This window comes from Anopheles stephensi, chromosome 3, assembly GCF_013141755.1.
Source record: "Anopheles stephensi strain Indian chromosome 3, UCI_ANSTEP_V1.0, whole genome shotgun sequence".
Lineage (NCBI taxonomy): Eukaryota > Metazoa > Arthropoda > Insecta > Diptera > Culicidae > Anopheles > Anopheles stephensi.
This window is the reverse complement of record NC_050203.1, coordinates 37,662,600-37,687,003: the sequence shown is the minus strand read 5'-3', so window position 1 is coordinate 37,687,003 and position 24,404 is coordinate 37,662,600. Positions and strand designations below refer to the sequence as shown.

At 47.8% G+C, this 24,404-nt stretch overlaps 9 protein-coding genes across 10 annotated transcripts; 4 read left to right on the top strand and 5 right to left on the bottom strand.

Annotated features, from left to right (window-relative positions):
• Positions 1–1,109: 1,109 nt before the first annotated feature.
• On the bottom strand, positions 1,110–2,452 carry LOC118509034 (odorant receptor 82a-like). Its single transcript, XM_036049072.1, has 4 exons — positions 1,974–2,452; positions 1,463–1,910; positions 1,250–1,402; positions 1,110–1,175 (listed from the first exon to the last, which is right to left on the bottom strand). Exons 1-4 carry the CDS (start codon positions 2,450–2,452, stop codon positions 1,110–1,112), a joined length of 1,146 nt encoding a protein of 381 aa, XP_035904965.1.
• A 1,995-nt stretch (positions 2,453–4,447) lies between these two features.
• Positions 4,448–6,017, top strand: LOC118511851 (corepressor interacting with RBPJ 1). Its single transcript, XM_036055397.1, has 3 exons — positions 4,448–4,658; positions 4,740–5,020; positions 5,105–6,017. Exons 1-3 carry the CDS (start codon positions 4,587–4,589, stop codon positions 5,787–5,789), a joined length of 1,038 nt encoding a protein of 345 aa, XP_035911290.1. The 5' UTR covers positions 4,448–4,586; the 3' UTR covers positions 5,790–6,017.
• LOC118511850 (COP9 signalosome complex subunit 1b) lies at positions 5,939–8,338 on the bottom strand. Its single transcript, XM_036055395.1, has 3 exons — positions 8,140–8,338; positions 6,631–7,980; positions 5,939–6,552 (listed from the first exon to the last, which is right to left on the bottom strand). The coding sequence occupies exons 1-3, from the start codon at positions 8,161–8,163 to the stop codon at positions 6,466–6,468; spliced, it is 1,461 nt and encodes a 486-aa protein (XP_035911288.1). The 5' UTR covers positions 8,164–8,338; the 3' UTR covers positions 5,939–6,465.
• Positions 8,339–8,580: 242 nt separating this feature from the next.
• Positions 8,581–10,266, bottom strand: LOC118511852 (rhythmically expressed gene 2 protein). The gene is made up of 3 exons (XM_036055398.1): positions 9,799–10,266; positions 9,581–9,663; positions 8,581–9,211 (listed from the first exon to the last, which is right to left on the bottom strand). Exons 1-3 carry the CDS (start codon positions 9,951–9,953, stop codon positions 8,652–8,654), a joined length of 798 nt encoding a protein of 265 aa, XP_035911291.1. The 5' UTR covers positions 9,954–10,266; the 3' UTR covers positions 8,581–8,651.
• An 827-nt stretch (positions 10,267–11,093) lies between these two features.
• On the top strand, positions 11,094–12,432 carry LOC118511853. The gene is made up of 3 exons (XM_036055399.1): positions 11,094–11,467; positions 11,551–11,811; positions 11,879–12,432. The coding sequence occupies exons 1-3, from the start codon at positions 11,158–11,160 to the stop codon at positions 12,073–12,075; spliced, it is 768 nt and encodes a 255-aa protein (XP_035911292.1). The 5' UTR covers positions 11,094–11,157; the 3' UTR covers positions 12,076–12,432.
• Positions 12,433–12,598: 166 nt separating this feature from the next.
• On the bottom strand, positions 12,599–15,867 carry LOC118511849 (DNA replication licensing factor MCM4). Its single transcript, XM_036055394.1, has 6 exons — positions 15,656–15,867; positions 14,931–15,580; positions 13,888–14,867; positions 13,442–13,808; positions 12,910–13,362; positions 12,599–12,833 (listed from the first exon to the last, which is right to left on the bottom strand). Exons 1-6 carry the CDS (start codon positions 15,738–15,740, stop codon positions 12,738–12,740), a joined length of 2,631 nt encoding a protein of 876 aa, XP_035911287.1. The 5' UTR covers positions 15,741–15,867; the 3' UTR covers positions 12,599–12,737.
• A 319-nt stretch (positions 15,868–16,186) lies between these two features.
• On the top strand, positions 16,187–19,168 carry LOC118511846 (origin recognition complex subunit 1). The gene is made up of 3 exons (XM_036055390.1): positions 16,187–16,395; positions 16,474–16,659; positions 16,735–19,168. Exons 1-3 carry the CDS (start codon positions 16,280–16,282, stop codon positions 19,055–19,057), a joined length of 2,625 nt encoding a protein of 874 aa, XP_035911283.1. The 5' UTR covers positions 16,187–16,279; the 3' UTR covers positions 19,058–19,168.
• Positions 19,169–19,233: 65 nt separating this feature from the next.
• On the bottom strand, positions 19,234–22,886 carry LOC118511845 (GPI ethanolamine phosphate transferase 2). The gene is made up of 8 exons (XM_036055389.1): positions 22,562–22,886; positions 22,081–22,480; positions 21,784–21,972; positions 21,369–21,711; positions 20,319–21,294; positions 19,931–20,252; positions 19,698–19,870; positions 19,234–19,605 (listed from the first exon to the last, which is right to left on the bottom strand). The coding sequence occupies exons 1-8, from the start codon at positions 22,711–22,713 to the stop codon at positions 19,359–19,361; spliced, it is 2,802 nt and encodes a 933-aa protein (XP_035911282.1). The 5' UTR covers positions 22,714–22,886; the 3' UTR covers positions 19,234–19,358.
• Positions 22,887–23,081: 195 nt separating this feature from the next.
• Positions 23,082–24,370, top strand: LOC118511847 (protein immune deficiency). Of its 2 annotated transcripts, none has more exons than XM_036055392.1 (2): positions 23,082–23,856; positions 23,944–24,370. In XM_036055392.1, the coding sequence occupies exons 1-2, from the start codon at positions 23,212–23,214 to the stop codon at positions 23,971–23,973; spliced, it is 675 nt and encodes a 224-aa protein (XP_035911285.1). In that variant the 5' UTR covers positions 23,082–23,211; the 3' UTR covers positions 23,974–24,370. The 2 variants fall into 2 exon arrangements, with proteins under 2 accessions (XP_035911285.1, XP_035911284.1); XM_036055391.1 differs by having other exon boundaries at positions 23,933–24,370.
• Positions 24,371–24,404: the final 34 nt, after the last annotated feature.

Sequence of the window (24,404 nt, the reverse complement as noted above, 5' to 3'; positions counted from 1 at the left end):
CGTCTTCGTCGCATTGATCATCAGTCCAATCCTTGCTGCTTCACGTTTCAGTCGGGTGTACGCCGCAAACACCTTCACTGTCGTCCTGCCAACGATATCCATGTCGTCAGCGAAGCCAAGAAATTGGAGAGACCGATAGAGAATCGTGCCACGGATGCCGTTGTCCAGGCCCGCGCCTCGTATAACACCTTCCAAGGCTGAACAGTAGACAGGAGAGTCCGTCCTCTTGCCTTAGTTCCCTGTGAGTTTCGAAAGACTTCGACAACATGTTCGATACTCTCACTCTTAACAGCCCTTAACCCTTAACAGCCGGATCAACTTTCCAGGAAAGTGGTGCCGCTGTATGATGTTCAATAGCTCATTCCTATCTATAGTATCGTAGGTGCGTAAGGATCTGGCGCTCTCGGCACTTCTGGAGGATCTGCCGAAGAGTAAAGATTTGGTCGGTGCTGGATTTGCCTCCAACAAGCCCAGCTTGGTAGCTTCCGACAAAATCCGTAGCAAGGGGGGCTAGTCTGCAGAACAAGATATGGGACAGGATCTTATAGGTGGCATTGAGAACTGAAATAGCACGATAGTTCGAGCATTCCAATCTGTCGCCCTTTTTGTAGACTTGGTGAATGACGCCCAGCTTCCACTAGCTGGTGCATTTCGACGGTAAACCTCTTGGGCCCCATCTTGAAGAGCTCGTCCGCCAGCCCATCACTACCACCAGCCACGTACGATGGGTGCGAATTCGTCTCACCAGGCCTCGGTGCCACATGACACACGACGATGCTAGACCGTGATGGAGGAATAAAGCTGTAAACAGACTTTCCTGGAAACTAATTAGTGACCGGGCCATTTAATACGACTGGCTCATCGCTTAACAGGCCAAAGAGGATCATAAGTCTTTTGTTTCTAACACTGAGTTTTTCAATCTTTATTAACGGAACTTCATCTAAAAAGAAAATTGTTGATCTTCACAGTCCACTTCTAATTCAGTTGAGCCAATAATAAAGGAGAAAAAACTCTAAACATCACTATTTTGCACTCTAGTAGTTCATGTTCCAGCAGAAGTAATATCTATCTTCTTATAAACCACTGATCATTCGAACGCTTCGTAAAGCTTACTCTGAAACATCAGCCTCCAAAGACATCAGCATAGTAATGTACGATGCACTGGAGCTAAGAATCTGTAATTATAAATATTCGCACGGTGATGTAAAAATGTTCCAGCAAATAAGTAAAGCCATTACAAGACACTCACCTTCTTCAGCGTTGGCAGTGAGGCTTCTATGAACCCGCTCTTTACGATTACCGGTTTCTGGGCGCGCATCAAGCTGATGTGGATTTGTTTTTTCCTATCATTTGTTGCTTCGTACCAGTTGGTGCCATAAATGGCATCCGACACGTTTACACTCTGCGAGAGTTTAGGAGGTGCAATGATTTAAAGGGCGCCTGACTTGTACCCGAAACTCACCTCATCGCGAATCACTGATCCATGGTAGGTATAGATGACAGCCTGACCGATCATGATACCAGCCAACGTGGCCACCTGTGCCCGTTTGTAGATATTGTTCACCATAACAAACTCATACCCCAGCAGGCACAATATTGTTGAGAGTAGCAGCAGCAAGTAGAATACCGATTCTTGAAAGAGTTCCGTCATCCTTTGCGCAAGGGTTAATACGTCATCGTGGTACGAAATGACCTCACTCAGCTCACGCTCGGCAAACGGTTGCCCGGCGGAGATGTCCAGCCTCTCAAACCGTTCCCGTACGATGTGGAAGTGGATAGACAAGTTGCTGGCCATCTCCGAGTAGCATGCGTCGATCGTTACGCTCACAAATACGGTTATCAACATTGCATCCAAGTTATGCAGAAAGCATACCACATACGCGACCGGATGTTGATAATAAAAGGGAAAACTGAAAGACAAAACATTGATCGTTGCTCATTCTTTCCGAAGCTTAGTTCTGTTCGAAAGATACTTGAATGGCGTCACAAAATGGACTTCATGTTGCTGTAGCGATATTGTTACGCTGGTTACAACCGCGACCAGCTCGTACAGCATGAGCACAATCGTCGTACCGATCACGTAAAGCCGAGCCAGCTTCGCATGCACCTCGTTGCACTTGACAAACCGTGAAAACTCATCCACCGTTATGCCCTTCAGAATGCTTTTGAATCCCTCCACCAGATCGTAGATCTCGGTGCGATGAGTTACGAACAGGCTAAACTTCAGCACCACCGTTGCGCACAGTTGCAGCAGCATGATCTCTTCGCAGGTATCCATCAGATCCAGTGCAGGAGTTTTGACGAGATAGAGCACGTGAAGCGGACCGAAGGAACAGAGCAAAATGAATGCATACCACAGACGGCAACGGAACCACCAGGTCGGTCGTTCCACTTCACCACAATACCGCATGTACCAGAATCGGTAGGCAGGGAATTCGTCCAGGCAAGGCATGTCACACGGTGGTCGGATGTGGTTGAATAGTACTCCTGAAGGCTGTTCGGGGCGAGTTTTTATAGTAAACTTCTTGCTTCGTATTTTATTAAATCATTTTATAATCAAACGTTTCCTTTTTGCATTATTAAGCGTGTGCAAATTTTCACACCTTTATTAGGTGATTGTTGATTTTCAAGGCTCCTGTGAGTTACCCCTTTCTCAGTGGAACATTGCGCACTCTTTAATTTAAATATATCAATCGACTTTGCAACATGTAATTTTGTTCTTCATTCGTTCGCGGTTTTCGTCTTACACCGAAGCTTTGTTCGTACAGAAGCACTGACGGAAGTAGCGCTGGGCAAATGATAGTGCCATTCAAAAGACAAGCAAATGAAGGCATCTTTGGCATGCTGTACCTATGCTGTAGCTTATCGTCCGAGACTGAAAGATCTTGAGCCGCTCCAAGGTTCGCATAATAGGAGGTCACCACACTATATACGCGTACTGCAACGGCGATTGAATCACCAATCAGTACAACGACTATGTTCCCAAGGACTCACGGAAGAAAGCTCACCTGTCCCTTGTCTTTAAGGAAGCTGACCCATCATTTTAGTTATCAATCCTAGGATATGGCTGGTGCTCTCAAAGACATGGTCAAGCTGTTCCTTGAACGACATTCTCGTGTTAATGAGCAAGCTCAGATACTTGACGTTAGCTGTTCTTTGGAGGATCTGTCCGTTTGGTGCCTCAACGACCATCGCTGGAATACCATTAGGATCCGCAGAGTACCTAGACTGGAGACGACCGATAGTATGGATAACCAGCGTGGCACAACTGGTACCTTTAGCATGAGGTATCATCAAAACAGTTATGTTTCTGAAGGAGGTCGCACATCAACTAGATGCCAAGTGTCTCCAACGGAAATCCGGACACCTTCAAATCGGACAATTGTTGGACTTTGAGGACGATTTTCCTATCCTATGGGTGGACAATCCATTAAGACATCTCTTATATTTTGTTCTTTATCTGATAACACAAAAATTTACGTTTTTGCAGAAACTATGAGAAATGGTTGTTATTTTGTAGGCTACCGGTCCATGTAACTGGATAGTTTAAGTGTTTTGTCTGTCATAGTACACATAAACCATTGCATCGACAAATTAAAGCAAATGATGAAGGATTGAGCGGAGATATTGGAGACATCCCTAGAAGATGCCATTTACTAAGAACCTGACCCGTACATCACGTCGCGATCACCAACCATGTGACAATTGAAAAACTGGCCAAATGACTTGGAAATATTTTACAAATTTTGTATATAAATTAAAGGCCATGTTTGCAAAACAATAGTGGCCTCATTTCTTGTAATATGCGAATCAAACGAATAATTTTAGCTGCTCAAACTATCCGGGATGTTACTCTGGTACATCTGTACAGACCTCTAAAATTGCCAACTATTTCTTAACTGATTGTTTTGCACTATTGGTGGAGTGAAGTTGACCTCGTAGTTTAAGAAACATCGATTGAAGAGCGTCCTAGAGAATAGATCATGTCCGATACGATTTCGCCTTGATGCACTCACTAATTTATTATAATGAGCGCTCTTCACTGATAGCATTCGTTCACTGCGTTCACAATTTGGTGAACAAAAAAAATCACTAGTCAAACAAGGAATTATAAATATCAGTAACACTTATCACAATGCATGGGGCTCTCGAAGACAGGTCACAATTTCAAAATTTCGACGTTTTGGATGTTTTGCAGGTGTGTTGCAGAAGCTACAATAAATGTGCTAGCGACCTCTGGTGCGTAAAACACGCATGACGTCGCAGCAATTTCCTGCTCAATTCACATGCCATTTGTGAGATAATGAGACAATCTGTATTTATTCCTTGTACCATAACTGTTCATATTTATTAAAATTCCTCCCAAACTACATAAAACTACATTTTACATATTGAGAATAAAATCTTCGTGGTCACATTGAATAACTATTTGTCCGACGAACCGCCCACAGTGCAACACATACCAAGCCAGCTGTCAGAGAGAAGAAAAAGTTTTCATAAACAAAACAAAATTACTACGCACCTTCCTAAAACCTACTAAAGCTTCATCGTTTCGTTTCGAAAAGGCCACCGTATAATCAGCAAAGATGGGGAAAGGATTCAATAATTACATGTGCAAAAAGTTTTTCCATCCCGCCTCGAGGGACAACCTCAAAAGGGTAAGAAAAGTGAAGGACGCTTTAGCTGGTGGTGTATCTCTACTAAAACCTGTGGACATGTAATTCCCACCCTTGTACCAGGTATGGATGGCAGAACAGCAAGCGGATGCGTACAAGAAAAAGCAGGAAGAGCTACGGAACCAGTACGAGAAGGAGCAGGAACTGCACGACAACAAGGCAATGCTCAGCAGAGACAGCAAGGACAAGCTGAGCGTGAACTTTATGTACGAACTCCCACCGGGCATGAAGAAGGAGCGCGAACAGGAATCGAACGAGTCCGAGTACAAATTCGAATGGCAGCGCAAATATAACGCACCGCGTGAGAGCTACTGCAAAGGGGACACCGAAATTCGTGACCAACCGTAAGTGAAATGACGATTCGCATTGCTGTTTTACCACTTAGACCGATGAGATAACCGTTCCCGTCTTCTCTCACCCGGGCACAGGTTCGGCATTCAGGTGCGCAACGTACGCTGCATAAAGTGCCACAAATGGGGTCATATCAACACGGACAAGGAATGCACCATGTACAGTCTGTCGATGAGCGAGGCAAAGAAACTTCATTCGGAAGCGGAAGCGAATCAAATCCTTTCCAAAGGCGAACTCGAGCAGCAGCTGCGTGACGATGGGCTTGCGATGAAGCGAAGCGCACAGGAGTTGGTTACCTCACACAAGCTCGTTGCCGATCCGGAGGTCGAGCAAGCCGTACCGGAGACCGAATTCATACGCTCGCTTACAAAGAAGCAAAAGAAAAAATTGCTGAAAAAGTTGGAAAAAATAGAAAAGCGTCAACGTTCGTCCAAAAAGAAGGGTAAGAAACGTGCTTCCGGTAGTAGCAGTGGTAGTAGCGGCACCGATGGCGATAGTTCGTCTTCATCCGATTCGGAACCGGATAGTCGAGCGATGAAAAAGAAGGTCAAAAAATTAAACCACCATCGATCGGAGGATCGAAATGGAGAGCGTAAGGAGCGGGAACGGGAACGGGCCAATGAACGGCGGGACAAGCATCGGCATCCCCGTAGTCGATCACGTTCACCGCACGCCGGGTCGTCTCGCACCCATGACGCAAAGCAGGGCAAGCGCCGTGATCGTTCCGTCAGTCCACCAAGGCGAGATCGCAGCAGACGTTAGGAGACGACCCTGCCATGAATGCGAAAAGTCCCATATCAACCTACCCATCCCAACCAACTGCGAACCATGTGATCGTATCCTTCTACCCTGCAAAAGCTGCTGTAAGGCTCACCGAAACCTCCTTAACGGGAAACCAAACAAAGTTTAGAATTAATTTTGTTTATTGGAAAATTTTAAACTTCGCTCAACATATCGTATAAATAGAACCCACACATACACACACACACACGCACGATACAATCGGTTTGACTGATATTCCTTCCGAAACTGACCCTGACCAGCGACAACAGTGTAAACGATATCCCATCCGGTGGATAGCGCATGGATGAATGGCCAAACTGCATGAAGGCGTGTGTTTTAGCGCAACCGGTCGTAGAACGCGACAAACCAATTGTTCAACCCAACCCATCCCTCGATCCCTGCATCTCGCTCAGTCATTTCTGCTCATACACTTGATGCTAAAACTAGTCTCTCCCAACCAGGCTGGCGCTTGGTACGTATGAATGTTTTCCTTTTTCCTATTTTTTGTGGCTTAGAAAAGCGTAGCAAAGCGCGCAAACACTAGGCGCAGCTAACTCAGTTTCCCGGTGTGTGGTGTGAGCCTTCGGCGTGGTGGCGGCCATTATTTGGATTTTCTTTTGAAGCGAACGAAAAAATCTTCCTCAGCCAGATTCAATCAGTTGCGCGCCAAGCTACCGCCGGACGATCCGCTCGCCGGGACGCAGATTTCCGTTGCATGGTTACTGCTTTCCCGGGGTTGGTTCTGAAAACGGACACACACACAGACAGACAAACATAATGAGGAAAGCAGGCTCCAAAGACAGACAACCGTTCAACAAACCTTAACGTGAATGTGACGCCGCAGGATGGCCGCTCGCAGGATAAACATGCGCGTACGCCGCTGAAACTCCTTGCCCACGTTGATTGCCTTCTCGAAGGTGGCGCTTCGGTGGTCGGCATCCTTCGCGTACAGGATTTTGTTGTGCGAATCAATGCGCGCCTGTATCTGGCCCTCGAGTATGAGCTGCATGATTTCGTTCTCCAGCGCCGCCACCGACCGATTGAACGCGGTCGCCATCTTGCGCATGTCAGCGGACATGTACGGACTGAAGTACTGTACCAGCGCCCGGTTGCGAATCTGCGTGTAGAGCGCGTTCACGTGCGGCGCAATGTACATGTCCAGCAGCAAATTGTCCTTGATCTCGTCCAGCAGCTTCAGGCACGAATCGTACTTCGATTCGTAGAACTTAAATATGATATCGCGCAGCTGTGGTTCCAGCTCGAGAAACAGCTTGAACGAGCTGCTGGCAATCACCTGCTTCAGCTCCTGCCGGTCGAACGTGGCCAGCGCGCACAGCCCCCCGTACATTGCCACATTGTTGGTCGAGATCATCTCGGGAAATTCGCAGTGGTCAAAGTTGGCCTGCAGGAAATGTTTGGCGGCCGACTTGTACTTGCGCGACGCCAGCTCGGCCAACCCGGCGGCACACTTCAGCCGCGTAATCACAACCTGGTTCGGGTCCTTGTCCTTGGACGTTTCCGCGATCTCGGTAGTGCCCTCCGCCTTCGAGACGTAGCTAAGCACGTGCGACCAGTTCTGCAGGTAGATGGACACTTTGATCACGTTCAGGCACATGTTGACCACGTGCTTGCCGCTGGTACAGTAATCGCGGGCCCGCGAGTAGCACTTGAGCGCGTTCGAAAGATCGCCACAGTTTAGGTAGTGATCGCCCAGATCGTCGTGCCCCCGCCGGATGCTTTCCTTGATAGAGTTGGCTTTGTAGTTCTTCAGATCGCAGTCCAGCTTCTCCAGCTTGAGGGCGGACTTTTTGCTCTTCGACTCAACCCAGGTAGCGTCGAAGGAGGGTATCTCCTGCGATCCGCTTGACTGGGAGGCAACGTCGGGTAGATACAGATTGCTCACATTGTCCGCCAGCTTCTTGTGCAAATGCTGATACAGGGTCACATTGTAGGTGGTCGTCACGTAGTTTATCGCCATCCGCAGTGCTTCGAGGCGCAGCGACGGGCAATGGTCGGCGACGTAGATGAGCCGGTGCAGCTTGGCCAAACCCGTGTACTGGTTCGCGAGCTGTTCCAGATCTATCGTTGGGTTTTCGACTATATACATATCCTCCTCATTGTTTTCGTTATCCTCCGGCTGCACGTCCACCTGCATCGGTTCGACTGCATTCTGTGGATGGAACGAAAATGCTATCAACTCATGCCAGCCCGTGTCAACATGTACGGTGTTTACGATTATGCAGGTATGTCTCGACGGGCTGCAATAGCAGCAAGCTTCAACACACCACATCTACTGATCGTCGATCGAAAAAGCACATGTCCAACTTACCGAAAAACAACCGGGCAGAGGCATTTTGCTCGACGGACACGAAATAAATTCTTTACGAGAAAATGTTGCTTTCTTCGGCTAGCTCTACGGTCCTCTTTCTATAACCTTTGCTAGGTATGTTTTTTTTCTCGAACGAAGCGAGCCTCACTGACAACCCCGTCCAAGGTGGTTAGAGATAAGGTGTGATCGAATTCTTTTTGACAACCAACAACAATGGGCGGAATCAAACATTCCTTTTGGTCATATTTTATCATTTATTTATAAAATTGGTCATATTTTATCAATTATTTCTAAAATTGAACAAGCTGATGAGAAAATTTGAACACAGCAAAATTTATGTCAAATGAGAGCTCAAACAATTTCGTGGTACATGTGAATGTCTGGATATTGAACCGAGGATTTCTTTCGCCCATAACAAAACAGAAACATGAATGCAGAGAGCGTTTTGAACAATTTAACATAACTTTAGTCACACAGCGTAATGTTTGCACAAGCCGTGCCACTAATATCATTTACCATCTCATGTAATCATTCGATATCTTTTTGTGGATATCAAACAGACTAGAAAACACATGATTATCCTCCACCAGCTGGCCATACTTTCGCGTCAACTCTTCGGCAGACTTTTCGTGCACCAGCAAGCTGTACCATCCCGCATTCCGTGCACCGAAGTAATCCGTCGCCGGGGTAGCCCCAATGTGCAGACACTGGTGAGGTTTGAGATCCTTTATCTCGGCCGCCTTGATGGCTCGGTCAAAGATTTCCTGGGCCGGCTTCATGTACCCAACGTCGTACGAGTTGAGCACAAAGTCGAAGTAGTGATTAATTTTCATATTCCTCAGCAGCACGTCCAGCCGGGGATCGAAGTTGGAAATCACGCCCAGCTTGAAGGGCGGCTGTTTCTGGCCGTTGGACTCCACGTGCTGTTGCAGTTTCAAGTAGTTTAGGAATTCGACCGATCCGTAGCAATGCTGCCAAAACACGCTCGTTTTGAAGTACTCCATGAAATGTTCCGTCATTTGTTCGATTTTCTCCGGTGGCGTGTTATGGGTGCCATTTTCATTGAAAATGCCTGAAAACAAAAGGAGAAAACTGATCGTTTACATCGACCCCGTATAATCACTGCCAACCTATAAAAATCAATATCATGCTGCTAAGGTAGTGTGGCCGGGCAGTAAAACCACTCTAAAACAAATCAATGACCTATCGCACAATCAAAACCCCAGCGTATCGGGCACTAGATGGTAGGTAGTGAGGCCGCCTGATAACGGAATCACAGGGAGGCCGCCCAGCCGGGCCACCATGTGCTTTTCCATCGCTCGATCCGACACTGACCCATTTGCCTTGACGTAATGCAATAGTTGTCCTTCGCGTCCTACTGCCGGTCCGATCCCGTATCTGGAATTGTTTGCGTAATTTAAGTTAATCCGACGCGACTTACCGTCTATCATCATCTGCCACCATTGTTTGTAGGAAATCTTAGTCTTCAGTCCAAAGTTCGGATGAAGTCGATTCATTTTGTGCCTATCGGATAACGTAAAACAGAAGCACAAGCACAGGAGAATCCTCGTTATCTCACTCGCACCGATATCGCTGAACCCGACGCGAGCACCCGTGTGACCCGTGTGGTGTGCGCGCGCCAGCCATATGCACACTTACCAGCTCTGGACGTAGTTTGCCACCAGTTGGTTGTTGTTGTTGTTGATTCCAAACATTGCACCAATTTCACCATATTTCTTGCCCGGACTGGAACGGAACTGTAGCAACGTGTTGTGCACATCGAACGTGATCAAACGGAACCGAGACAGACTCATGATGATGATGCCGATGAACGAACGTTGCTTCGGGGTTTGTTTTTCAAAATTCTAGAACAGCTTTTGCGCAGACTGTTACTCTGCTGCCGAGTGCGCTCGCGTATCACGAAGCGTATGGTTCAACAGTCGCAGGCGTAATAGCAACCGCGCGAGTCGCCGGTTGATTTGGCCAGTTGGCTTCGTACCCGGGAATGGATGGCCGCCCGCTGCATCCAATCAGAGCGCGGCCAAGCCTTTTCGATGTGTTTGCTAAGCGAGAGTGTGTGACTCTTATCTCATTTGATAAGGCCGGCAATGTTTTGGTTACTGATTTGGTTCGTGTGTTGTCGGGTATGGATTCTGCGTTACGAGCCGCACCAACATGCTCGCCAATAGTTTACTACAGCGTGGTCGTTACGTTCGGCGCTGATGTTAAGGCGCCCACCTTTCTTCAGTGTCAAAAGGTTCACAAAACCACCTACTGGCATTGACGTTCGTTTGTGCAGGGAAGGTTGTTCCGGTTCCTTCACTCAATGGCTCGCTTGCATGTAAATGTGATATTATGCTTGGCTTTTGTGGATTGTGCTTATCATCCCAACAGCATCCCAACGTGTCGCGTTCTAAAAGACAGGTGCCTGCCGCGTAATGTATGTATAGCTGCAAGTCGCTAAACCGAAACAAACACAATTGCAGAACAAACAACACAATGCCTATCTTTGAGCCGGCGTATTATGTCGTTCAACTTGTTTATTACGACGGTAATCTGCTCACAACACCGACATTATTCATCAAGACTATCTCTTTAATCATAACATTGATGTTCGTTTTAATTGATGGAGAATGTAGCAACTAAAATTCAATTACTTAGTATGAAGTGTTCGTGTAGAAGTGCATGTTGTAGAGAAACAGCCATTTTAATGTGCTTGAAGCATAGAATGATAACGTTTGTTTTGCGCAGTGCTTCAGACCTCACGCTGCCTTGATTATTTTGAAAATGAGAAAAAAAAATTTCGATACTTATATTACTAGAACCGAAATGCTGTAACGGATATCGCATTCTCAATTTGAAAATATTAATACAATTTATTTGATGAAATGTCATCACGATGTCCACCGGGCAGTCCAGTATGCATCTTTTGTTATTGTTTATTTCAGCTGCACGTTGCGTTGTTTGGCCGTGCGCGTTCTGTTCCAAATTCACTGCTGTTCTGCCGTTTTTCTCATCATGTGCTCCAATATTCGAAGATTAATACCAAAGTTGAATCGTGATTTACTTATGCCAGCATTCCGGTCCTTTCACGATGAGTTTTCGTCAAAGGTCCCGCTAGAGGAAATTCGCAAACAGACAAAAGAAAAGCAACAGGACGAAGTCCCCAGTGCTCGGTCGATTGCCGCCAAGTACCAGGTATTTCGAGATACCGATGCACCGGTGATTCTGGACGTAGATGAGGAAAGGTTACTGCACGAGGCAGGATTGCAACAGCCGGAAAAGTTGCAAGACCTGCCGGACATGTACAGTGGCATCGATTTATCCCGTAAGTGTTCCGTGGCGGCAACAGAAGAGGTTTATGATCTGTTTACGATCGATTGTTGCGTAATTCTTTGTTGTCTATTGTAGGAGGCAAAAGCGGAGTGTACGAGATAGAAGATTTGGTCACCGTTCTAAGGCTAAACAACGCTATAAATATATTCGTATGCACCGTGCCGAAGGATACCAAATATGTCGATTACATGTGCATTGTTTCGGGGCGCAGCGTAAGGCACATGCGAGGAATGGCAGAGTTTGTGCGGAAAGTGTTCAAAATGAAACGAACCCCAAACGATATTATACCTAAAATTGAGGGAGAATCAAGCAGCGACTGGATGGCGATGGATCTTGGTACGGTCGGCTAGGTCGTTGATAATAGTAACTTTGATTTCAACTCACCTTTTTTTCATTTATTTAGGTAATATTGCACTGCACATTTTCTCCACAAAAGCACGAGAACAGTACGATCTGGAATCGCTCTGGAGCGTTGGGTCTGAGTTCGATCGAGAGTACAACAAACCAAGCGAAGAACTGGTGCAACTGTTCGAAAAGCACACTATCTATCTGGACGATTTGAAACCACGGAAAAGAGAAGGTGAAAGGTCGGAGACGTAGCAAATTATAAGCAAGGAACAGATTGATTTGTGGTAGAATAAAATAGTACGAAAATAGGAGCAAACTTACCAAACATTACCGATCAACGGAAGATATCCATTATCTGCCATTCTAATATCCAAAAAAATACACTTAGGACTGGGTTGTCCGGTGGCATTCTCATGATACGACTAGCTCAACTATGAGATCATCGTATCACTCATGGAGCTCGTCATTGTAGCTGCTGCTTCATTACTCTTCCACACGGGTCAAAAATCCTTCCGAACATCTTCCAATGACGAGAAGAAGGCAACCCGCTGACCCTAACGCAGGCTCTTGTTAGCAATAAATGATTCTGAACCTGTTCCTTCAACTCAACAGGTGATGTTGGTCCGTGTCATTCTAACAAACCTGGTAGGCTTGACGGGGATTATAAAATAGCTCCATTAAAATAGAGTGTAGTAGCTGATGCTCATGTCAGTGGTTGATTATCTGACCTGATCAGGTCAGTGCTCCATTTGGCAATAAATACCAACACGTTGAATTTTACAATATGTGCAATGCGTAAAAAATATTACCTATTTATTCCTGAAAATACTATTCATAAAAGAAGGTACGAGCAGATATAGCAAGAAATGAACACACACACACGATGATAATGTAAACTTAATCAGATCTTAAAACTAGCACACTCGAATGGTGTTGTTACCGACGATAACGATCACTCCTTCGTCCTGCAGCTCCTTCAGCGCATCTTCAAACATTTCCTTTGTAATGAGCTGAAAACAAAAATCATCCCAAGGGGATTAAAATCTATGCAGTTACAGAAGAAAAACATGTCCACCGTCTACTTACCACCTGCGAACCGTCCCTGATTTCGCCAAACAGTTTCTGATACGGAATGGTGGAGATTTTGCCCTTCGCTTTAAGGTTCGCCTTGATGGCCGTCACCACCTCGGCACGCTTCTTACGCGCTTCACTCGACAAACCGGTCGTGAGGATACCGACGTCAATCTTACCCGACAGCGGATCGGTTGCCGATTGTTTCAATGCTTCGCGATGCAAACGCCACGCTTCCTCGACATCCTGCACGTCGACCGTCTGACTCAGGCGTACCTTGGCGTGCGCTTCGGACAGACGGATCAAACTTTCCAGCTGTCGTGGGTAGGCCGAAATTTGGCCCCTACCAGCACCGACCTTCCGCATGTCGACGTACACCTGAATAAGGCGCTGCTGTGCCTCCTCCGATAGCACGGGATTAATGTGCTCCTTCGCGTAAGCAATGTAGTCGCGCAGCACGCTCATGTCCTAAAAGAAAAAGATCGGAGAGACTAAACTAGTAACAGAACCCACTAAAGTACCAGTGCCGTAGCTTTCAACCACTTACGACTAAAGTGTCCTCGTCTTCTTCGCGCGAGGCGTAGTACATCGACACCAGATGGGCTGCCAGGCGACGGTCGAACACTTCGTCCTGTGGGTCCAGGATCAGGAAAATCAGATCGAACCGAGACATGAGCGTGTGCGGCAGCTGCACATTGTCAATGATGGTCTTGTTTTTGTTCCATTGCGACTCGGACGGATTTGCGGCGGCCAGAATCGATGTACGGGCATTCAGCTGACAGATAATGCCCACCTTTGCAATGCTCAGCGTTTGCTGCTCCATCACTTCGTGCAAAACGCTTCTGGTCGAATCGTTCATCTTGTCGAACTCGTCGATACAGCAGACACCATTGTCTGCCAGCACCAAAGCGCCGCTGTGAAATAGGAACGAGCATACAAGAGAAGCATTCGGTTACTGATGGTGTGTTGCGCGTAATAGCACCTAATACGTACGTTTGCAGCACCAGCTGCCGTGTCTCGGTGTCCTTCGTCACATAGGCCGTTAAACCGACCGCCGAGGAGCCACGGCCGGAAGTGTACTGCGTGCGCGGCACCAGATTGTACACGTACTGCAGCAGCTGCGATTTCGACGTACCAGGATCACCGCACATGAGAATGTGAATCTCGGCACGGAAGTTTTGTCTTCCCGAGGTGGCCTGCTTCTTCTTCGACCCACCAAACATCTGCAACAGGATGCCTTTCTTGATGTCCGTGTTTTCGTAGATGGACGGGGCAATGCAGCGCACCAGCCGATCGTAAACGTCCGGCTTTTCGGAAATCTTTTTCAGCAATTCAATCCGTTCCGGGGGGAACATGTGGTCTTTACCCTCTTCCTCTTCGTACAGCCGCTTGTCATCGACCTTGCGGAAGTGCAGCACATCGATGTGCGTCCGGTACACCGATTTCATGCTCGACTGGCGAGGATTCTCCTGTATCGGCATCGCTTTGTAGATTCCCGTCACCGTTACACGATCGCCCGGCTGCACCTTATCGACCAAATCTTCGTGGGCCATCAGCAGCACGTTATGGGGCGTTTGCCCGGCAGCCATATCGTCGGGTGATTCTTGCAGCTTGATTAACTGGCGGTCGGCAAACTGGGACCGATTGTGGATGAGCTGGAAGCAGTGGTTGGTGTTGCAGTGGGAACAGAGCGTTGGTTCTGCAATCCTTCCACGTTCCAGCTCCACCACGACGGAGAAACTGCAGATCGAACACTTGAAGAAGGCGCAGCGCATTTCGGGCACAATGTTCGACGTGCGGATCACCATACCGCTGATCGTAATGATCTGATCAATGTCTTCCGGATTCAGTGCGCGCATGTTGCGCGTTTTGTCCGCATTGAACGGGCGCACCTGGATCTGATGCTCGAGAATGGCGGCCGGGAAGCGCTCGAAGAACATCTCGTTCACTGCCATATCCAAGGCTGGAATAACCTGACGTGAGAAAAGATAAGGAATTAGATCTAGATTCACTCAATAGTAGCTCAATGTACTTACATCTTGAGGATAGCAGATCAACTGGCGGTACAATGCCTCGTCAAATGTTTTCAAATGGGCACAGTTAAAATTCAAATAAGGATCCTCCAGTGTATGAATCTCCAACAGCTTCTGCATGTACAGCGGCTCGTTCAGATTGATGCCTTCGATCAACTCATCTTGTGCCGCGTTCGGATCAATGTAGCGCATAATGAATTGCTTAAACTTGCTCATGCATTCCGTCACGACAACATTAGTGCCCCACACTACTAGTCGGGGTCCGGAGCTGGGTAAATCCACGGCAGACGCTTGGCATTCCTCATGAATCGGATCGAGATGGGGGTCCGAACTGCCAACGTTAACCTGACGCGGCAATTTATCCACCCGCAGATCCGGCCGCTGGCGCATCGGCGTACCACGAACACCGGACCGTGGTGTACGTATCGAGCCCATCGAGCTGGGCGTTCCATAGTTCAACGGTGAGCTAATATCAATTTGGCTCATACCGGCAGCTCGACTGTAGGGGCTGGTCGCTTGCATGACGGGACCATCCACTGCCGGTGAGGTAGGCACCGTTACATGGTCAGAGCTTTCGATCGCCACACTCGCGCCATTCTGGGGCATGCTGCTTCCCATGCGCATTGGAGTTTCAGTTTCACTGTTGGAAGTGCCTGTTGAGACACAGAGGAGGCGTTTGTTCGTTTACAATTGCATCTACGGGTAGGTAGATCATCCACGCTACTCACCCTGCTTCATCGGAGTTCTTTGGGAATTTTCCTGCGAACTATCGGCACCCCGGCGGCTTCGACTCGATCTAGCTGGGCTCGACATTTTTGTGCGCAATCAAATTACAATCAACAATCAAACTAGCTTAAAATCAGGCAAACAATTAACAACGATACACACGGGACAGCGTTCAATGAAATAAGCGCGATATCTTGCTTTGTAAACACGAAAGCGCGCGCTTTTCCTCTGCAAGAAAGTTTATACAGAGTTAGTTTTTTCAAGCAAATGAACCGTTTACAGCGGTGTATACAAATGGGATAACGCAACAATATTCTACTTTCTGACGACTTTAAATAATAATCGGATCAGAGAATATTAAAAACGACCACTTAATTATTGTTTGGTAAATTTTCTGAGAAAGTTTTCAGTCTCCAACATTCGTGTTGCTCCTTAAAAAAACGATTTACTCTCGGATAACAACACGCACATCTTTCACTTTATACATCTTATGAGCGAACCGGTTGACCCGTCCAACCGTTTTCGAGCCATCTTTTCACAAACTTCACAACATTCGCGCCAAATACGTTCGTCGTGTTGTGCTTGTGAGACTGTGTTCCCTTTTACTGTGAAATATTGGTACAAAAATGCCGAGAAAATTGCAGCATAATAACAACAAATTTACTTCACCAATTACTTGGGTTGGCAAGCAATACCATCCAGATATAAATAGTGTTAAGCTTCAGTTTTCGGCGTTCTACTCGTAAGTTCTAGCCGTTGGTAATGATGATGTCTGCCCACAAATGGGACATTAATTACACTTCCCATTTCGATTTCGCAGGAAATGTATCTTTGGTGCGCTTACACTGGAGGTGGGAAACTACGTGCTCGTGTCCGACATGGATGCGGCTGAACCCGACTCGGTGGATGGTTGCGATGTGGCCCGTATTGTACACATGTACGAGGTGTTAAACACTGACTGCACCAATATGGATCCGTGCCGTGCAATCGTCGAGTGGTATTCTAGGTGAATTGTCCGTCGAAGAAACGTGCCAAATAGAATCTAAACTCATCCCCATCTCTAATCGATTGCTTCTTGCAGACCATCAGCCCTGCCGGGTAAAATCAATAACGACGAGAACTACGCTTTCGACCCACGTGAAGTTATTGCCGATGCGCGCTTCAGTCCGGATATTTCGATCGAAACAATTTTCAGCCTGTGCTGTGTCGTGCATGTGTCGCCGCAAGTAAATGTAAAGGAACTACAGCTGCTGAAACCTTCCCCAAACTGTCCAACATTTTTTGCTCGCTACAAGTTGGTGAAATCAACCGGCAGAAGGTGGAACCTTGACCCATTGATCCAGAAGCCCGGGGCGGCAGTTAGCCCACGGAAAAGAAGATCCATGTACGATAGATCAAACGTGGCTACGACGGAAGCTCCCAAAACACCGAAGCTTAAGCTTACGCGTACCAAGTCGATGGAGAACATGGCAATACTGACTCCACAACAGAAGTCCAAACTGCTGGAGGATCGCTGGGCAGTAAAGATCGTGGATGTGAAGCGTAACATCGACGATGTGGCGGACATATTGAGTGAGATAGATATTAGCGATAACGAAGTTAAAAAGACACCCTCGCGCCAAGCGAAGGGTCGCCGTAGTAGTATGCACCTAAGGCTCAATGCCAACCTCAATACGTACGCATCCAACAGCGGCACGGAAGACGAATGTCTCAACTACTCGATCGTGCGAGATGATGTAGCGAACGAGCAGCATATAAAGATAAAGCTGCGCCTTTCGGAGAACCAGAAAAATCCCGAAACACCCAGATCGTTGCGCAAGAGGCTTCCGTCGTCGTCGTCCTCCGTGTCACATGAACATGTCTCACCGCCCAAGTGCCGTAAATCGTTACTTCCATCGGATACGGAGCATGCGAGCACTCCGACCGGACGCTCGCACCGGAAAAGCATCCTGAAAACACCGAACACCACCGGATTGCAGCACGCTGGCACGCCAAAACGAAACATTCAACTGTCGAACATAGTTGAGGAGTGTGCGAACGGACGTCGAGTATCGCGTGTGCTAAAGCTGTCGCCCAAGAAACCGGATTCGGAATCGGAACCGATGGACGAACCTAAAACGCCTAAACGCAGCAGCCGAGCCTCACTCGCTGCGAGTAGCGCTACGAAATCGACACCAAAAAGCGCGAGCAAGATGAAGCTCATCCGCGATGGCACTATTAAACCAGCCATCCATTCGCGGGATGCTCCATTGGATAATCAAATGAACGAACTGGCGATTGCCCGCGAGCGTCTGCACGTATCGGCCACCCCGGCTAGCCTGCCGTGCCGCGAGAAGGAGTACGAAGAGATATACAACTTTTTGGAGGGTAAAATTTTCGACGGCTGCGGTGGATGCATGTACATATCTGGCGTTCCCGGTACGGGTAAAACGGCCACCACGACGGCCGTAATACGAGCGCTTCAGCATCTGTCGGCGGACGAGCATATACCCAGGTTCGAGTTTATCGACATCAACGGCATGAGGCTGACCGAACCACGCCAGGCGTACGTACACATCCACCGGCAGCTGACCGGGAAGACGCTGGCCTGGGAGCAGGCGTACAATTTGCTAAACAAGCGATTCACCACCAAAGCACCGAGACGCACGACCACGGTGCTGCTGGTGGACGAGCTGGACATTCTGTGCAACAAGCGGCAGGACGTGGTGTACAACCTGCTGAACTGGCCCACCATGCCGACGGCCCAGCTGATCGTGGTCACGATCGCCAACACGATGGATCTGCCGGAGCGTTTGCTGAAGGGAAAAATTTCGTCCCGCCTCGGGCTAACCCGGCTCACGTTTCAACCTTACAATTTCCGCCAGCTGCAGGAGATTGTGATGGCTCGCTTGGTAGGAATGAGCTCGTTCAATAGCGATGCCGTGCAGCTGGTGGCGCGTAAGGTGGCGGCCGTTTCAGGCGATGCCCGCCGAGCGCTGGACATATGCCGGCGTGCCACCGAACTGGCCGACGATCAAGCGCGAAAGACAGACCAAGCCGTTACAGTATCCATGACGCACGTGACGCAAGCACTGACGGAAATGATCACCAGTGCCAAGGTGCGAACGATTCGCAGCTCGTCGCGCATGGAACAGCTGTTCCTGCAGGCCGTTACAGCGGAAGTCACTCGTACCGGGGTCGAGGAATGCAACTTCCTGGGCGTATATTCACAGCTCGAAGCGCTGGCCGCGTTTTCCGGCGTTAGCGTACCCAACCCCGGCAGGGCGATGGCGATCTGTGCCCGGCTAACGGCGTCCCGCATACTGATTTGCGAGGGCGGCAGTAACGATATTTATCAGAAAATTCTTCTAAACATCAGCACGGACGATGTGCATTTTGCACTGCAAGCGAGCAAACTGCTCTAGGCAGGGGGGGGGGGAGTTGTTCTGGAAACAAAAGCTTGACCATAGATTTTATTTTACCTAACAAAACAAATAGTGTGTGCATTAAAAGACTGTCTATTATTCTTTACGCATGAATTTCTTTTTTCAATTCTCGGACAGACGAAAGAAAATAAAGTTAACAAAAACATGAAGATCAATCAGTCTTTAGAAATGTGTATTGAGACTAGATTTGGCCACTTTATTACAAAAAGAAAGAGATCACCACCTAAACACTCACAAAATAGGTTCTTAAATGGAAGAGAAATAAACCCACAAAACTCTTTCACACAGCTGAGCTTAATGTTTTTGGCAGCAGCACCAGGACTAGAATTACCTGCATCAGTACCAACCACACGGTGAAGTACTCGTAGATGATCTTGGGGGAAAAAACGGTCCAAACGAATATGTGATCGCGCAGCACGGTCGCTACCACTAGGAAAAAACTCACGGGCACCATAGTAATTGCGTTTATCAGCATTAGCATTTTCTCCTTCGCGTTGTACGTTGCCAACGGTTTCCGTTCCTGTCGGCTGAAGGAGCAAAGAAAGAAAACCCAATTGGAAGGCATATTAAGAATGGATTGTCACCGTGTCGCTTATCTGCCGTCACCACAAAAACGTACCTAACATCCCGTTCATTTTCCGAGAAAAGGTTATGAAGCAGCAGCAGGAAGCTTAAAATAGGTCCGCTGAAGGTGTGCAGCGTGAGGAACAATCCAACGCGAACAATGCTGAAGCTGGTCAGTCCCACGTATCCCGCATTGAGATCGATGGTGGCCAAACTGTTAGAGTTGCCCTGTTGTTGTAAGCGAGATTAATGCTTGCTGCTACATACCACATGATGTGTTGAAATTACCTGATAGAAGTAGAATGTTTTCCCCAGCCAATAGTGGCTGATCACTTTCAGCATTACGCTACCGTACCTATCGTCTGCGGTACGTTCGATGCGCTCGGTGAGGAATCTGCTCGTAGCCATCAGTGTGCCAACCAGCAGCACATTGTGCGGTTTGTGCAGTAAGGCGGCCAGCAGCGCAACAATGATGATGCAGTTATTGTACAGCTCACCGGTGCGCCTTTGCGTGGCGCGGCTTACAAGCGCCCGGTACACCATTGGCAAAAACCCGATAAAGAATATTTCCGCCAGATTGATCCAAAATATCGTTAGACAAAAGGAGGAGCTGAAACGATAGGCCGTCATCAGTAGGATCGCGATCGTTAAATGATCTCCACGCAGCAACACTTACTTGGAAGCACTTAGCCCGAAGATGCTCACCGTGCCGGATGCAGCACGGTAGTAGTAGATCAGCATGCACGCAGTCATAGACAGTACGGTGGTTAGCAGCCCTGCCATGTAGCAGATCTGATACACCAGGTAGCACAACCCGACGAACAAAGTCAAGCTCAGCCAAACTTTGTGCTCGTCCTTTGATAGCCAATCGCCCACATCGGGCACATGCTGCCACTTGTCCCCCGTTTGATTGAAGCGACGCACCGCCACGTGAAGGCAAAGGAACGCTATCGAGGCGGCACAGAAGATGACCCGCTCCTCCTTGCACACCTCAATCAACGATGCATCGGTTTTGGTGTGTTTGGAAATCATGGCGATCGTACTGTTCATGACGCCCACCTGCTTCAGGGTAAGCAGTACCATGATGCTGCTGGTAAGATAGTACCAGGTTTGATGTTCTTCCTCGACGAAAGAGCTACTTGCGAGCGAAACGCAATGGAATGTTACACCACACCAAACGAAGGTGGACAGAAATGATGAACCGAACGCATGTGCGCTCATACCTTTAAGCAAATGGGACAATATTACCCAAAGGGTAAAAAATACAACGGACAACGAGACTAGCGCCGCATGGAAGGAGTGCGTTGGCTCTTGGGATGATTCCTTTTCAAACGATAGCAGCTTGAGCAGTAGAAAGCTCAGCAGCATACAGTTGATGCTGGGAAATAGCTTCGGTTGCAAGGACAAAGCGGACGCATTTGCATCCTGCAGCAGCTGCGTGACTGCGATGGCCGCGCATACCAGCGACATTACCGTGCCGATAACGATGAACACGATGTCGTACCGTATGTAGCTAGAAATCAGCAGCCGCGTTAGCTCTTTCGACACCGAGCTGTAGAGCAGCAGAGCGCGTTTGTAGGCGGAAGTGTCGGTGGTGTCCTTTAAAAACACTTGGTGCAGCTCTATCGCCTCCTCGAACGATTTGTGTACCTCTGGAAAGAAAGAAAAAACAAAAATTATAAGGGGCCTTATTAATTATAAACTCAGGCGAAAGCAATCATCTTACCAGTTCGCTTAAACTTATCCCTTAAAATCGTCTCCACCTTGGTGGCCAGTCTTTGCGTGTTGTAGTACAGCGCGTAAAGCATTTCTCTTCGATGTAACATCTTCAGTGCGGGATCGATGGTGGAACCGATCGAAGCGTACGGTATGGCAACACCCATCAGTATGGACATGGTGGGCGCTAGATCGATCTGCAGGAATGTGTCTTCGCTTTTCGCACACTGATCGCTTACTATCACGAGCGGTACATGCGTTTCCGGGAGCGTTGAGCCACCGTGTCCACCGGAATCACGCATACCATGGTCACCGGTAATGATGAGTAACGGTTTGGTGTAATACTTTTGTTTCTGCAAGAAATATAAAACACGTTCATCGTTACCGTTCCGATTCGAAACAGCAAAACACACACTCTCTCTCACCCATTTGTCCATGGTCTGGTGGATGGTTTTGATAACCTTATCCATTTCCCGCAACTTTCCTGGCACTTTATCACTGAACGGACCCTCCACGTGTCCAATGTGGTCCAATCCAAGGTAGTGGAGAATCATAAGCTTCCAATCGTACATCTGCAGCTCCATGTTCAGCAACTTTGTAATGTTTCGGTCACCCTTCCAGAAGAAGAAGAAAATGGGAGGGGGGGGTGGGGTTAAGTTTTGTAATGAGCACAACGCACATGCCCGGTCCACGCCCAGCGACTTGTTAGCATAGAAAGTTACCTTATAAAAATCGTTTACATACAGCGAATCTGTATTTTCGCCCCGCCGATGAAACGCGTCCGGAAACATGTTCGTCCACGTATTATCACCGTAGAACACCGTCTTCTGCTGCCGCTGCTTCATCTGGTACAGGAAGGTGTCCAGCTTCATTTCCGGGCTTCCCAGGTTGAGAATCACGTCCAGGAAGCTAGGGATGGCACCGGAAGTCATCGCTTTGATTCGCGGCATGGTTACGGTCGGCGGATGGACCTGCAGACGGTACAGGCAGGCTTTTCCATCGCCGAGCAGCTGGTTCAGAAACTGGAAGTTGTCTTCCTGCAGCACAAAGTCCATACGCAGGGCGTCTATCACCATCAAGATAGCACGCGATATTCGTGGTTTGTAGTCGGTGCCATTGAAGCTGAAATAGCACACACACAAAAAAAGACAGTAGCTTAGGAATAAATCCGGAACCATCCGGGGGTGCTGTAGGCCCTCTCACCTAACATTTCCGATGCTTTGAGGTAGCTCGTCGAAGGAGGCTTTGGTTGAGGGCGAAAACGAGAGTGGGAAAAAGCCGTAGCAAAACAAACTAAAGGAAAACAAAAACACCACAAAAGTGTACAACGCTATGTGATCGTTCCGGGCGTTCATAGCGCGATGTTTGCTGGCCACAAGTTTAGCACGCTTTCACTTTCATCGTACCCGGCGCATGTAGCCTTTCTTCACTGGCCACCGTTTCCACTGCAAACGCGAGATAAACAATGCTGCGCTACAATGGGGCTTGTTAAGGGTTTAGCGTTGACGCAAGGTGAATCAAAACAAATCAGAAATGTTGCCAAACTAGCCCGTCCAAAATTTGGTAAAATAATTTCGAGTCTATTTGCACCAGTACAGTGAGTGTAATAACATATGTACTTTTTGCTTTTCTACACCACTCGTGCCTTTAAATTATCGCATTACATTTTACAACGATTTACATCGACGGCAGAGTTGCATCTGCGGCAGCGATCGTGTTGGCCGACTGTGAGTCATTGTTCCAACTGACAGCTCGATGCAAAAGGTTGTTTTGGTTTCCTGGTCGCAACAATAGCACAGCACAGCGGAAAATCATCGCTTTCGTTCGTTTATTTACGTGTTTTCGTAAAAGAAATGGTGAAAATTTCAAACATAATAGGAACACTCTTCCACAAAAATGCGCCATCCAAGCTTGAAACGGATGCGGCTCCGCTGCCACCTCGTCGAAAAGCAGATACGCAGGAAGAAGGGCCACCAACGGCAGCACCACCACCAGGGAATTTCCCAAATCCAGACGTAGCGTTAGTGCCGGCGCTACAAAACTTGGCCCTCGTGCCTAATGGGTCGCCGAATTCGTTGGAGCTAAGCTCGGGCGAGAATCACACTCCACCGGCGACGGTAGTGAACAATGTGCAGCACAACACACTCTCAGTCCCGCAAACATCCATTTCCAACACGACCGGAATGCAGGTGTATCAGATAAGGAACGCGACCAATCTACACATCGGCAACAACTACACGTACAATACTGCCGTGGTGGAAAATGGTGCTTCAACGAGTGGCTCTGCGGCAGGTACTTCGTCCGGTGTGAAATGGGCCAACTTGCGGCTGTCGAATACTATATCACAAATGATGCAAAGCCCGGACGAGGTGGACACGGAAATGATCGACACGGTGGCCCGTCACTTGGGTTACGAGTGGAAAAGTTTCGCGCGCAAGCTAGAATACTCCGAGGGACAGATCGATGCCTTTGAGGCTGACAACAGTACATTGGCTGAGGTAAGGGGCCGTCGCAGAGGTTCAAACCGTGAATGGCAGGAGAACAGAACTGCAATAAAAAATTTACCTTTTTCAGCAAATCTATAGTTTTGTGTTGGATTGGACACGGAACGATGATGAACCAACGCTCGGTCGGCTTGTTACGCTGCTGTGGGACAACAAGCACAAGGAAACAGTATACTACATCAAACAGGTGTGGAAAAGACGCAAACAGGAGAGCCGTGCTAATCGGAGTTAGCAGTATTTCGAACACGCTACAGGAGAAGCTTACATCCCATATAGATGTACCATATGAGATTTGTATCTCATCAGTAGATATTGTGATATCGAACGTTAAAAATGCTCGAAAGCGGAAGAACGCAGCGAAAGTGCCTTTTACAAACGTTACAATTGAATTGAATTGAATATCCCAACTTATGATAAACAGTACAATACGTAGGCGCGTAAGGAAAGTGAAACATTTTATGAACCAGTGGTGTAAATGAGTAAGTAATAAACTAACGTTAAAATTTAACTACTCCACTTAACATGGTTCGTTGGAAAGAAAG

What these genes read in the sequence shown, in the direction of transcription:
- LOC118509034 (XM_036049072.1), bottom strand. Translation starts at nt 2,452, where the DNA reads ATGCCTTGCCTGGACGAATTCCCTGCCTACCGATTCTGGTACATGCGG. An exon ending in CATTTTGTGACGCCATTCAA is followed by an intron (nt 1,911 to 1,973) that starts GTATCTTTCGAA and finishes TTTGTCTTTCAG; the next exon opens with TTTTCCCTTTTATTATCAAC. An exon ending in CACTGCCAACGCTGAAGAAG is followed by an intron (nt 1,176 to 1,249) that starts GTGAGTGTCTTG and finishes TTATAATTACAG; the next exon opens with ATTCTTAGCTCCAGTGCATC.
- LOC118511851 (XM_036055397.1), top strand. Translation starts at nt 4,587, where the DNA reads ATGGGGAAAGGATTCAATAATTACATGTGCAAAAAGTTTTTCCATCCC. An exon ending in CGAGGGACAACCTCAAAAGG is followed by an intron (nt 4,659 to 4,739) that starts GTAAGAAAAGTG and finishes CCCTTGTACCAG; the next exon opens with GTATGGATGGCAGAACAGCA. An exon ending in ACCGAAATTCGTGACCAACC is followed by an intron (nt 5,021 to 5,104) that starts GTAAGTGAAATG and finishes ACCCGGGCACAG; the next exon opens with GTTCGGCATTCAGGTGCGCA.
- LOC118511850 (XM_036055395.1), bottom strand. Translation starts at nt 8,163, where the DNA reads ATGCCTCTGCCCGGTTGTTTTTCG. An exon ending in CTCTGCCCGGTTGTTTTTCG is followed by an intron (nt 7,981 to 8,139) that starts GTAAGTTGGACA and finishes TTCCATCCACAG; the next exon opens with AATGCAGTCGAACCGATGCA. An exon ending in GGCGTCACATTCACGTTAAG is followed by an intron (nt 6,553 to 6,630) that starts GTTTGTTGAACG and finishes GTCCGTTTTCAG; the next exon opens with AACCAACCCCGGGAAAGCAG.
- LOC118511852 (XM_036055398.1), bottom strand. Translation starts at nt 9,953, where the DNA reads ATGAGTCTGTCTCGGTTCCGTTTGATCACGTTCGATGTGCACAACACG. An exon ending in GCAAACTACGTCCAGAGCTG is followed by an intron (nt 9,664 to 9,798) that starts GTAAGTGTGCAT and finishes GTTATCCGATAG; the next exon opens with GCACAAAATGAATCGACTTC. An exon ending in GTGGCAGATGATGATAGACG is followed by an intron (nt 9,212 to 9,580) that starts GTAAGTCGCGTC and finishes TTTTGTTTTCAG; the next exon opens with GCATTTTCAATGAAAATGGC.
- LOC118511853 (XM_036055399.1), top strand. Translation starts at nt 11,158, where the DNA reads ATGTGCTCCAATATTCGAAGATTAATACCAAAGTTGAATCGTGATTTA. An exon ending in CAGTGGCATCGATTTATCCC is followed by an intron (nt 11,468 to 11,550) that starts GTAAGTGTTCCG and finishes TGTCTATTGTAG; the next exon opens with GAGGCAAAAGCGGAGTGTAC. An exon ending in CTGGATGGCGATGGATCTTG is followed by an intron (nt 11,812 to 11,878) that starts GTACGGTCGGCT and finishes TCATTTATTTAG; the next exon opens with GTAATATTGCACTGCACATT.
- LOC118511849 (XM_036055394.1), bottom strand. Translation starts at nt 15,740, where the DNA reads ATGTCGAGCCCAGCTAGATCGAGTCGAAGCCGCCGGGGTGCCGATAGT. An exon ending in CGGCAGCTGGTGCTGCAAAC is followed by an intron (nt 13,809 to 13,887) that starts GTACGTATTAGG and finishes CCTATTTCACAG; the next exon opens with CGGCGCTTTGGTGCTGGCAG. An exon ending in AAGACGAGGACACTTTAGTC is followed by an intron (nt 13,363 to 13,441) that starts GTAAGTGGTTGA and finishes TTTTTCTTTTAG; the next exon opens with GACATGAGCGTGCTGCGCGA.
- LOC118511846 (XM_036055390.1), top strand. Translation starts at nt 16,280, where the DNA reads ATGCCGAGAAAATTGCAGCATAATAACAACAAATTTACTTCACCAATT. An exon ending in CAGTTTTCGGCGTTCTACTC is followed by an intron (nt 16,396 to 16,473) that starts GTAAGTTCTAGC and finishes TCGATTTCGCAG; the next exon opens with GAAATGTATCTTTGGTGCGC. An exon ending in ATCGTCGAGTGGTATTCTAG is followed by an intron (nt 16,660 to 16,734) that starts GTGAATTGTCCG and finishes TGCTTCTTGCAG; the next exon opens with ACCATCAGCCCTGCCGGGTA.
- LOC118511845 (XM_036055389.1), bottom strand. Translation starts at nt 22,713, where the DNA reads ATGAACGCCCGGAACGATCACATAGCGTTGTACACTTTTGTGGTGTTT. An exon ending in ACCAGACCATGGACAAATGG is followed by an intron (nt 21,712 to 21,783) that starts GTGAGAGAGAGT and finishes TATTTCTTGCAG; the next exon opens with AAACAAAAGTATTACACCAA. An exon ending in GGATAAGTTTAAGCGAACTG is followed by an intron (nt 21,295 to 21,368) that starts GTAAGATGATTG and finishes CTTTCTTTCCAG; the next exon opens with AGGTACACAAATCGTTCGAG.
- LOC118511847 (XM_036055391.1), top strand. Translation starts at nt 23,212, where the DNA reads ATGGTGAAAATTTCAAACATAATAGGAACACTCTTCCACAAAAATGCG. An exon ending in ACAACAGTACATTGGCTGAG is followed by an intron (nt 23,857 to 23,932) that starts GTAAGGGGCCGT and finishes TACCTTTTTCAG; the next exon opens with CAAATCTATAGTTTTGTGTT.